This window comes from Mandrillus leucophaeus, unplaced genomic scaffold (genome assembly GCF_000951045.1).
Source record: "Mandrillus leucophaeus isolate KB7577 unplaced genomic scaffold, Mleu.le_1.0 Scaffold208, whole genome shotgun sequence".
NCBI lineage: Eukaryota > Metazoa > Chordata > Mammalia > Primates > Cercopithecidae > Mandrillus > Mandrillus leucophaeus.
Genome location: NW_012102121.1, coordinates 2,683,632 through 2,694,942, shown reverse-complemented (window position 1 = coordinate 2,694,942; position 11,311 = coordinate 2,683,632). Strand labels below are relative to the sequence as shown.

The window sequence follows — 11,311 nt, the reverse complement described above, 5'->3', positions numbered from 1 at the left end:
TCCATAGCCAGGCCTCACCAGCATGGGCCAAGGAGGCCAGGTAGCTCTGGCTACCCTCTCCAATGGCCAGGCTCTGTCTTCGGGGATGTGTGTCTTCTAGTTAGCCAGAAAGTCCTTCAGCCTCGCCAGGAGCAGTGGCTCATGTCTGTAATCCTAGCACTTTGGGAGACCAAGGCAGGCAGATCACTTGAAGTCAAGAGTTTGAGACCAGCCTGGGCAACATGGTGAAACCCCATCTCTACCAAAAATACAAAAATTAGCCGGGTGTGGTGGCGCATGCCTGTAATCCCAGCTACTCGGGAGCCTGAGGCAGGAGAATCGCTTGAACCTAGGAGATGGAGGCTGCAATGAACCAAGATCACATCACTGCACTCCAGCCTGGGGGACAGAGCAAGACTCCGTCTCAAAAAAAAAAAAAAAAAAAAAAAGTCCTCCATCCCCTCCTAGAAGATAAATTTTCTCCTAGAAGGAAAATTTATCTGACTCAGAGAAAATTTAGACAAGAAGAGAAAATCTATTTGTTTTCATGCTAGAGCATCTGAAGACAATGGTCTCTGTCTCTCATGAGCAGGGATATTTTTCCTTCCCAAATAGATGTTTCCTCTAATAGCTGAGTGGTACTTTCTGTCTGTGCTGTGCTTGGAGCATATGTTTTAGAAATCCCAGGAGGCTTAGAGGAAGGCAGGGGTCAGCTTCAGCTTATACTGAGGGCCTGCTTGGACTTCTCAACGGTGACCAGAGCCCGGGAGGGAGGGTGACAGTGGCCCTCCTCACCCACCCCCATCCCTGGTTTGTTGCTCCTGCTCAGATGCCATATTTTTAAAATACTTTATTTTTTACATAATACTGTCATTACAAAAAAATACAAAAAAACTACTATAAAAACATTCAGGGGCTTGTCAAAGTGAGAAAACCTAAACACCCCACCCCAGGATCTGGCTGAAGCAGTCTTCCCCCAGCTCCTTCACTATGACCTTTATACAACTGTGGGGGTGGGGCGGGATCACACAGGCATGAAAGGGCTGGAAATTCCCCACACAGCCTCCAAGGGTAAGAAATAAGTAGCTTCACATATCACAAAAGTGGGATTTGGAAGTTTGGGGGTGGCTAGGCCCTGAGTTCAGAGGTGTGGGGAAAAACCTGTGACCCTGAATCTCTTGGTGGGGGATAGCTGCCACCTGACCCCAAAGCCCTTTCCCTTCCTAATGAAGGCTGGGACATGGGCCCTGCCCCCAACCTCTTAGCCTTAATACCTCAGGCCCCGTTCCCTGCCCTCCACCCTTTAACACTCCTGAGAGCAGCAGGGAGGATAGAACCTCCAGCTCTGTGGGTGTAGGCAGGGCAGCTGTTGCGGAGGCTGCTGAGGAGCTCACCACCCTGCTCCAGATGAAAAGTGTCTCGTGCTCAAGTCCCTGTTCACAGGTTGTGAACCTTCCCTTCTTATCCCCTCTCCTCTCTCCCAGAGAGGCACAGACAGCTCTAGGTGAGTGCTTCTTGTGCATGAATATGTGTGCCATAACCTCAGACACTGTGGACCTGGGGGTGGGGCTGAGAAAGCAATGTCCTTTCTATTCTCTTCTGCCCCCAACAGCAGGAAGCCAAAGGGAAGGGAGGGGACTGGTATTAGCAAAGCTGAGGGGAGAAGGACATGCTATGTACAGGCATGGATAAGGAATCTCTACATATCTTCAAGTAGCACTCAGGTCACTCTCCAGCCACTGCAGTGGAAACTGGATTCAAAGCTAGTGACATGAACATTGACCCCTGGCCTGGGCTAGCTCTCCCCACCTCCCTCCCACTCCCCCCAGGCAGCCCAGCTCTGAAAGGGTCAGGGACAGGAACACTTTCCTGAAAACCAGTGGCTTTTTTTTGCATTTTAGAAAAAATTTGCCAGTGTCCAGTGGACATCAAGCTGGGTGCACATTGAGTGGAAGTGAGTGTTGGGGGTATTGCTGTGGTAGGCTCTGGACTGGCTGGGGCAGAGCCTAGGAACAGGGTAGGTGCTGCTTAAGGATCTGTCTTGTCTGTGGTGTTAATCTGTCTGGGAAGCGAACTTTGAACTCAACAATGAGGTCTCCCCGCTGAGTTGGCACTTTGGGGAAGGGAAGGCCCTCCCCACGGAGTCTCTTCACGGTGCCTGGTTTGATGACATCATTGCAGGGCAAAGGGATCACTCGGCCGTCGATGGTGGGAATGTTCACAGTGCAGCCACACAGCGCCTGGGGAAGACGAAGCAGAAAGTGAGGAAAAGGTGGGGCAAGGTGAGTGGGAAGGAAGGAAATAGATTGAGTGGGGAAAGAATGTGCCAGCTGGCAGGAAGAGGGGGAATGTCCCCACCATCTCCCCAGCACACACACACAGCCTGACTAGGCCCCACCTCCTTGAGGCTGATCAGGGCACTGTAGAGCACGTTGGTGCCATCTCGACGGAAGTGTGCATGGGGCTTGTCTTTGAGCACAAAGACGATGTCAGCAGGGATGTTGTCAGGTGTGGCGTCACCCTCTTTGGGGAAGGTGATCTTGGTGCCTTCCTTCCAGCCGCGCTTGATGACTATGTGCAGGATCTTGTCCTCGGTGCGCACAGTTCGCCCATCAGGGTTGAGGCGACGCCTTGTGATCTTCATGCGCTTGGTGGAGCCATGGTAGATCTCCTCCAGGGACACCCGCAGCTCGTGCACCACTGGGGGATCCTGCACCTTGCGCCGAGGGTACAGTGGTTCTGGCGCTCGCCTCGGACCCCTACTCAGCCCATTGAAGCCAAAACGGCCGAAAGCACCAAATGGGTCCTCATCTTCATCCACATCCATGTCATCTGGGTCAAAGCCACTGAAGGGCCGAGTGGAGCGGCTGCTGGCAAAGAAGATATCGAAGGGGTTGGAGCCACCAAAGAAGGAGGCAAAGGTGGCATGGGGGTCCCCATGAAAGGTGTAGTGAAAGGAGCCACTGGAGCCACCTGATGTGCCACCGCCGGTCTTCAGGCCTAGAGGGGAGGAGAAGTTAGGGGCAGTGTGGCTCATCCTGGCCCCACCCCAGTGTCTTCCCCCTGCCCTCTAGCTCCCAGTTCACAGGCCTAGAGAAAGAGGCAACATTTAAATCCCACAGAGCGGGCCAGGCTAATAGAGTAAGAAAGGCTTCTGGCAAGATTATTTTTCATTCCTAATTATATATTTAATAACAATGCACAACTTGAGATTCAAAGAGGTTGGCTTACCCAATAGGTGGAAAAGCCAGGACTAGAGGACTTAGAGGATGTGACTTCCAGTCCTGTAATCTTTTCCACATATTCATGGTCCAAAGGTGTCTCAAAAAGCTTTGAATGACTAGCCTGGTATCACATTACAAGTCATACCTGGTTCCCAAATCTTTGCTTATCTCCAAAGACATACAGGACAAGGGGCAATCAGACAGGATGTGACCACAGAGGGGGCTGGTAAGTGAACAGTCGTAAATAGGGTAGGGATGCAACCCAGGAGGAAGACCACTTTCACTCTGCTTCTAGCAGTATTTCCTCTTTCCCTGACTCCTGCTGAAATGGGAAATCAGGAGGCCTTAAAAAGTGGGAAAGCTCATTAGCTTGGAGATGAAGAGATATTTTTCTAGAAAAAATTTTCAAATGCTTTGTTCCCACACTCTGCTCGGTGTTACACAACTTTAGGGAGTGTCATTCACACATTGTACAGACATAGACTACAATGGGAATGGAGCTCCCTGGAGTTATACAACAGCGAACTCCATATCCCACACCTAATGTTGAGCAACCAAAATGCATGAATGGGCTGGCACGTGGCAGGTGGTGACCTTAGCTGCTCTCTCTGTCGGGTCCTAAGGGGCTCAGATTCCTGGAGGCAGCTTTCTTGCAGAGGAGGAGGTGCTGGCGGTAGTGGGGGATGGGGGGAGAGGGTTCACACTGAAAACTGCTCTGGAATATGGAGACTATGGATGGGATCTAGGCTAGGAAAGAGACCCTTCTCTTTGAGGCCATTTATCTAGAATTTCAACTGATCATGGAGATCTGAGCCTAAATTAGCCTCTTATTTCCTGGAACCACAAGGGCAGATTTGAGTTTCACTAGAGAGGACAAGTGGCAGACGGTTCAGGGACTTGTGGCAGCTGCCTCTTCACCCCTCCCCCAAGACCTAGGATCTCTTCTTTCCTTCTATCGAGGGGCTGATTATCAAGCAAGTGTAAGCAGCCTGGCAGAGCTTGGTGAGAGAGGGAGGGAGGCTGGACCGATGATGAAGGGAAGGGGTAATTCTCTCTATAGGGATTTCTGTTCTTCCACTGCTACCCCCTTTCAAGCTGGGAGCAACTTGTCCCTTGCTGGAGCTGCACACGGAGTCTGTGTGTAAAACTGCTCTATAATAGATGGCTGCTGGGGATTGGGCAGGGTGGACAGAAATATAACCAACATTTCTAAGCTGCTTCTCCCTCCCCAGGTCATGGAGGTCCCCTTTAGGCCATGCCGCATCCTCAGGGGCCCTCCTGGGATGGGGTTCTGCATTAGAACCTGGCGTCTGGACCCCTTCACTTAGGCAGAAGGGGTGAAGTATCTCCGGGGAGCTCTCCCAGCTCCTGCCTTCTTTCTAAACAAAGGTGAGGCTGATGGAGGAATGGGTGCAATTCCAAGACAGGTCACATGGTGGCATGGTGTCTGCACTGCTTCCCTCTTTCCCACTCCTATCCCTCCCATTGCTCCATGCCAGAGAGAAAAATGTCTTAGCTGGAAGAATACTGGGGGTGCCAGCCGGTATCTGGTGAATCTGAGGGTTGGCATGTCTAGGAGGTAGGCAGGAAGAATGGAAGGAACCGGCAGCATGGAGAATACGAAGAGGGAGTTGGGAGGATGAGGGTGCACAGAGGGGCATGGAACACAAGGCCAGGAGGAGGGGAAGAAAATAACCTTCTTATCTACATATGATTAGCCCATTTAGTTTTGAGGATAGAATGGGGAGGGTGAAGAGGAAGAGAATGTGAAAGAAAGGTGGATTCTGTTGGGGAGGAAGGACAGTTCTTCCCAGGAAGGAGAGTCCTCAGCGTGACAATGTCTCTTAATATAGCCTGACAGGTGCCTGTGGCTGGCGGGTGGCAGGCAGCCCTGAGGGGCAGGCCCAGAATTAGCAGCTACATCATGGCCGTGGGATGTGCTGGGAGGGGCCTCCCTCTCAGAGGCTTTATTTGGGCCTTTCCTGCCTCCCCCCCATGGCCACCAGCTACCCCAGGGAAGGGGGAAGATGCCAGCAGCAGTTCCCCTTCCACCCTTGGATCCCTGCCACTTCCTCTGGGAGGCAAAGCTCCACCTCTGTTCTGCTGGCCAGAAGCAGGCAGGACTGGGGGAGAGAAGGGGAAAACCATTTCTGCTCAGAGCTCTGGTAGTTAATTCCCAGGCTGCTTAAGGGCCAGACTTTTATGCTGATGCATGTAAATGCTCTGTCCTCAGAGAGCCACACACTCCCTCTCCCCAACCTTCCCCATCAGCCAATGAAGCAGCAGAGACTTCAGGCAGGACTAATAAGGCTGGGAAGGAAAGAAGGGCGGGGAAGGCCTCTGGCTCTTGCTTCAGACCTCTCTAAGGCCTGAACCCAAGGAGGGAGGGAGCATAGAGAGGCGGGGAGAACTAGGGTGAGCTGAGCTGGGTAGTGGGTGGGCTCCCGTCTCCTCTGGGTGGCAGTGCTGGAAACCCGTGCCACCCTCACCCCTCCACAGCCTCCAGTTCCCTGCTACACAAACTGGTGCACCCAGGACCTCTACCAAGCAGAGGGGTCTGGGATTGGGCTAGAGTGCTGCCCTCTTACCTTCCTCCCCATACTGGTCATACAGGCCCCGTTTCTTGGGGTCACTCAGCACATCATAGGCCTCTGCAATCTCCTTAAACTTCTCCTCAGCGTTGGGTTCTTTATTCTTGTCTGGGTGGTACTTCAAGGCCATCTTCCGGTAGGCTTTCTTGATCTCATCCTCATTAGCCCCCGATGGGATCCCAAGAATCTTGTAATAATCTTTTCCCATCACAGCCACTGGACCAGCACTGGTCTCCTTGTTTCTGAAAGAAACCCAGGGCCAAGACTTGATGCCTTCTCCTCTTCTGCCCCAGCCCTGTTCCTGATGATCTTGCAATCCCTAAATGACTCCCTGGGTAACCTTCAGCAGGTCATGCCTGTTCTGTGGGCCTGTATCCCCCCCATCTGTAAAATGAAAGGTTTGGACTAGATGATCTCTTCCGGCTCTGACATTCTAGAATTCTGTGATTCCGTCCTCACCTCCTGGGTTTTCCCAGCAGGAAAATGAAGGTTGTGGCCCACTCTTGGGGCTAGGCGGAGGCCCTGGTCCTTGGGCCAGTCTGAGGACCCCTGAGAGGCCCTGCTGAGTGAGGTGGCACCATGGACTGAGCGACCCACACACAGGAGCTGGCGAAGGTCAGTGTAACGGGTGAGGTCACCTGAGCATCGTGGTCTCCTACGCCACACCTCAGGCATGGTGCCCAGGCTGAGGGCAGCTGGGGCAGTGGCCCAGGACTGGGAACAGGCCTGGGTCTTCCGCCAGCTGTCCTGGCCAGCCAGACTGAGTCAGGGAATGGGTGTCTGGAGTTCTCTCTGCCATTGGAGACCCCAGGCCTCCCCGCCCCCACCCCCTGAAGATGCTAAGCCTCACGTGTGACTCAGATCACAGGGTGACTCACAGCCTTTGGAAACTGCTGTTTCCAACTCCCTCATTAGCAGGGGGTGCGATACTGTCCTTCCCCCAACCAGGGCAACGGTTCCCTTATTTCCCAGCGTCTACACACAAAACTGTGAGGGTTGTGCCACCTAAGCACCAGTGTGAGTGAACAAAAGCATCCTGGGGACAGGACTTTTTAAACCCCAGCTGTTAGGAGACAATTGGGCACTAACCAACCACCATTTCCTTAATACTCTCCTAGCCCCACCCCGTGCCCCAGTCCGCCCTGCAGTTTAGGATCTGGCCCAGTGTCAGACCCATATTCCTCTGAGTCCCTTTTAAGGTGGGTGCAGGAGCATTTGTTTTAAGAGAAACGCACAACCCAAATTCTTCCATTCCAGTCTCCCTCCATCGGTGTGTCTGTGGTGGATATCAGGGGAAGGGGGACTTTCCTGTAGCTAGAGCTCTCTGGGGGAATGGCCAGAAACCATTCTCAGCCCTTCTGAGACTTGGCCAACCCCTGCCAAAGCCAGGAGAACCAGAGTCTTTCTAGCAATGTCCTAGGCTGGCAGCCACAGCTGAGACCTGCCTTTCTGCCTCTGACTGCTTCACAGAAGGGAGGTGTACAGGGTGTCCTGGCAGGAGTGAGGGCTGTAACCGGGTAAGGGGGAGGTGCCCAAGGCCCTAGGTGGGCAGGGACAATGGCCTCACTTCTGCCCCCATAGGCTCTGCTGCAGGTGGCTGGGTTGACTCATGGTTCTGGGAGTCACCTTTCTCTGACGAAGAAAAGGCTCAACAAAGGCGGGTACTCCCCCATCACCCCCCACCAGCATGTCACGTCTGTGGGGGAGATGTAGAGGGGGGGATTGGGAGAGGCAGAGAAGAAAGAGCACCCTGGGCGGGGGGGGGCAGCCATTTTCAGAAATGGCAGCAAAAGCCGTCTGAGAGGGAGCTGGGGGTGGTCTGCCATTTCTGCCTCAACCCACACCTTCTTCTCCCTGGGACTGGGAAGGAACCCTAGCACACCAAGAGGGTGCCCCCAGAGAACTACAGCAGCTTCCAGGCAGAGGGCCAGTGGAACAGTTCACCAACCACCCACCTCCTTTTCCTGTCCCTGCGTTACCTCCACACCCGGCCAGCTTCCTCCCTGGTACCCACCTGCTAGCTGCTCTAGGCCCATACATCTCTTGCCTCCACAGATACAGGGCAAGCTCTTTCAGGATCTGCCTCCTTTTTCTACTTCTGCTTTCCTCCCTCCTTCCCTTCCCCCCTACCCACAGGCCACGTGTTGGAATGACAAAGGAGCCCCATGGCATGGCACTGCCTTTGATGGAGAAGAATGAGGAGGATGTTAAGGTAGAGGCAGGAAGGAAAAATGGGGAGAAAATGGCAAGGGGGACTGTTGAGGTACAGGGAGGGGAGATGGCTGATACCGAAAATGATGTACTGATGGAGGGGGATGAGTGACAAGTGGAAATGGCTGAGGTGGAAAATGGGTTAATGATGGGTTGAAAGGGAGGAATGTAGAGAGTTGAAATACTGGAGGAAATGTCTGTGGAAAATGGATACCTGAAGGGTTTGAGATAAGAGGAATGATAAGGGGTGCAATTCATTCAAATATGTAGGTGAGGCAGGAGAGGGGTCCCTGTATGTCAGGGAGGGGATGAGGATGAGGTGGAGGAAGCAGGAAGGAAATGGAAGGGATGGCCGTGTGGAGGGTTTGACTGGGTATGGGTATGAGTGCCCTTCTCCGGAGGGACTTACCGAAACTTTACAAACCCATTCAGCGTCCACGCTCGAAGTTTTAAGGGCTCCAGCTGAATTTTAAACATCAAGCTGGCTAAGAAGTCTTCTCCCCAGGAGTGTGGGAAGCTCCGGAAAGCTCCTCGGGCCTGTAGTGGGGGTGCTGCTGGGGGTGGGCAGGAGAGCACTGTGCGCTTAAACATGCCCAGCCAAGCCCCTCACCTCTGATCGCTCCACCGGAGCCGGCCTGAAGTGCTGCAGCTCTGGAAGCCACCTCCTCGGACTCTCAGAGGCGCGTGCCCAGCAAGGCCTGTCTGGCGCAGCAGGTGCCGGACCTGATCCCCAGGTGTGGAGAGTGAAGGGAGAGGACCCGTGGCCACCTGCTCTCAGGTGCAGCAGTGTCTGGCTGGCTGTGAGCGGCTGTATGGCAGCGTGTCAGTGAGGCTGGGAGTGCAAGCGTGTGTTTGTGAGTGGCAGCGTGTGTACCTGTGACAGGTGTGATTGTGAGGGCCCGAGAGGCAGTGAGCTCCTGTCGCCTCTCCCTGGGGAGGACCCGACCCCAATCCCCAAGAACCTACTCAATGAAGTCACTGACGGGAGTCTCCTCCCTCGCGGATGGGCGGGGCAGAGCGGAGCTCGGCCGGGACAAAAGGCGCGGCGAGGAGAGGAGGGGAGGGGGCTCGGGCGGGGGAGGGTGGTCGGTGATGTCACCCGCTCTGGCTGGCTGGCCTGCTCACAGACGCCTCCGTCCCACAGAACCCAATCTGGTCCGGTCCGACCCGACCCTCCCCTCCCCTCCCCTCCCCGGCTCAGACGCTGGCTGCCCCCTGTAACAGCCAAGCCCGGGTCGAGGACTCCGAGCACCCTGCAGACCCCAGGGCCCCGCACCCCCACGGCAGCAGAGCCTACGGGCCCTCAGTGTCCCAACCCTCCAACACCAGGAGCCCTGGCTTCGCGACGCCCCGCTCCCGGGACCCCCGAGTCCTGGCTCGGCGCCCTCACCGGTGAGGAGCTGCGGGCGCCGCCGTGGTCCGTGAGACAGCCGCTGCCCCCTCCCCCGGCTCCGGCTCCGCCGCCTCCACCCGGGACAGGAGTCGCCTGCCCGCCGGCCGCCGACAGCGGGACCGGGAGCCCGCCCCCACGGCTCCGCCTCCGCGCCGCCCATTGAACCGCCTTCCCGTCACTCAGTTCAGCCTCTGCTGTGATTGGGCAATTTTCAACAAGCGGCCTGGTGATGGCCGCCCATCCTCCGCCCCTGTCACCCGGCCACACGCGCACACATTCCAGGCAGTGATTGGTATGGATCTGATTGGCGCCCTCTGGGATCACTCAACCACGCCTCTTTGCCATCTTGTCGTGCCATTGGTGAAAAAGACAGAGGGCGGCAACGCCACTCGGCCTTTGATTTCATTGGTTCGTGCCTGAGACTCAGACCCGAGCCCGGGGCAACTATATTAGTCCAATCTCCGGGTGGAGAAGGTGGGACGTACTGGCCACTGCTCGAATCCCAGGAGAACCTTCTGGAACCCTTGCGACGTCAAAGGCAGCCTTAAAGGAAAACTGTACCCACCAGTTGGCCGTGCGGCCGTGCATTCTTTTCTTTCTTCATTGGGGGCAAGGGGGAGAGAACAGTGCACTCTGGGAGGTGTAGTCCCTGGACCGGGGCCAAAAGGTCAGCGCTTCTTACTCGCCTTTCAGCCAACGGTGTAGCCACCTCGAGCTGACCTCATTTAGCTTTACCTTACCCTGACCCCGCGGTGGCCTGACGTGACCTAACGGAATCTCTAACAGACCCCACGGATGCCGGGTTTCAGAGCCCTCCGGACCTCTTCCCTGAGGGAAACGGATGGCTCTGCCCAGACCGGCGCCTCCAGGAGTCTCCCCTGCCCACCCTCTGTACAGCCCCTCATCCTCGCGCCCCTCCTCGGCGACCCCGCGGTGCCCATTTCAGTCCCCTTTCTAATCAGTCTCTCATCCTGCTTCCCCCTGGAGTGCCTGTGTTTTAGCCCTTTCCTTCTTGGCCCTCAATGATCTCCTGTCTTCCTTCCCGCAGTGATCCGTTTTATCCTATTCTTGGTTCTTTCTTTACACCCCCGATCTCCTATCCTAGATCTCCCCTTTAATCTTTCATCTCACTCCCCAAGATCCCCTTCCTTACCCTCAGAATCTCTAGTCTCCCCCACCCCCCATTAAGTCATTAGATCTCAGCCCCAGTGTCCCCGATGCAGGGAGCAGGCGGGGCTGCGGAGGCGGTCGCCGGCGGAAGCCGCCACTCGAGCAGACACGGTGCCTGGCGCCCACGTCACTGTCTCCCAGGCCCATCTGTGCTCGAGGGAGCGGGGGTGGGGAGGGAGTAATTTGGGGGTGAAGTCGGGGAAGAGTGCTGGGGGACTGACGATAAAGGAAGGGTCAGGCCAGAAGCTCTCCTTTACTTCTTTCTTTCCTATTTTCCAGAGACAGAGTTTGGACACCCATGAGATCTTGCTAGAAACTGCGGCTTGAGTACCTGGGCCAAGAGCAGAGCAGGGAGGGGGCCAGGGTCCTGGGGTCAGTTCTGCAGATTCTTCACTACCTGCCTTCGTGCCAGGAGTCACTATAGGGCTCCCAAGGGTAAAGGGGCATGAGGTGTGAAGGAAGAAAGAGACTTGGGGTGAGAGGAGGATGGAGAGGAAGTGGGGTTGGGGGCCAGAAGGGGAGCAGAGATGGGTGATGAATGTGGGGGAATGAGGAGCATGAGGAATTTGGGGAAATGGGGTTGAGGGAGGGGAGGTAGGGAGAGGGAGTGGTGAGAGGATGGGGAGATGGGGTGAGGGGGATGAGGAGGGGAGGGGCATGGGGCAGATGAGAGATAGGGTGGGAGTAAGGAGGGCAGAGGAAAGAAAGGCTGGGGAGGGGCGGGGAGTCAGGGTGGGGGATGA

At 55.5% G+C, this 11,311-nt stretch overlaps 1 protein-coding gene across 2 annotated transcripts; it reads right to left on the bottom strand.

Moving 5' to 3' along the window:
* Positions 1–809: 809 nt before the first annotated feature.
* On the bottom strand, positions 810–9,855 carry DNAJB5 (DnaJ (Hsp40) homolog, subfamily B, member 5). Of its 2 annotated transcripts, XM_011980085.1 has the most exons (5): positions 9,396–9,855; positions 8,415–8,559; positions 5,792–6,036; positions 2,378–2,979; positions 810–2,219 (listed from the first exon to the last, which is right to left on the bottom strand). In XM_011980085.1, exons 1-5 carry the CDS (start codon positions 9,556–9,558, stop codon positions 1,986–1,988), a joined length of 1,389 nt encoding a protein of 462 aa, XP_011835475.1. In that variant the 5' UTR covers positions 9,559–9,855; the 3' UTR covers positions 810–1,985. The 2 variants fall into 2 exon arrangements, with proteins under 2 accessions (XP_011835475.1, XP_011835476.1); XM_011980086.1 differs by lacking the exon at positions 8,415–8,559 and having other exon boundaries at positions 9,396–9,586.
* Between the last annotated feature and the right edge of the window lie 1,456 nt (positions 9,856–11,311).

Bases quoted from the DNA above. Each gene is read 5' to 3' on its own strand.
- DNAJB5 (XM_011980085.1), bottom strand. From the start codon at position 9,558: ATGGGCGGCGCGGAGGCGGAGCCGTGGGGGCGGGCTCCCGGTCCCGCT. The intron at 2,980-5,791 runs GTAAGAGGGCAG...CCTCCCCTCTAG, and splicing joins TGACCAGTATGGGGAGGAAG to GCCTGAAGACCGGCGGTGGC. The intron at 2,220-2,377 runs GTGGGGCCTAGT...CGTCTTCCCCAG, and splicing joins CCCTGATCAGCCTCAAGGAG to GCGCTGTGTGGCTGCACTGT.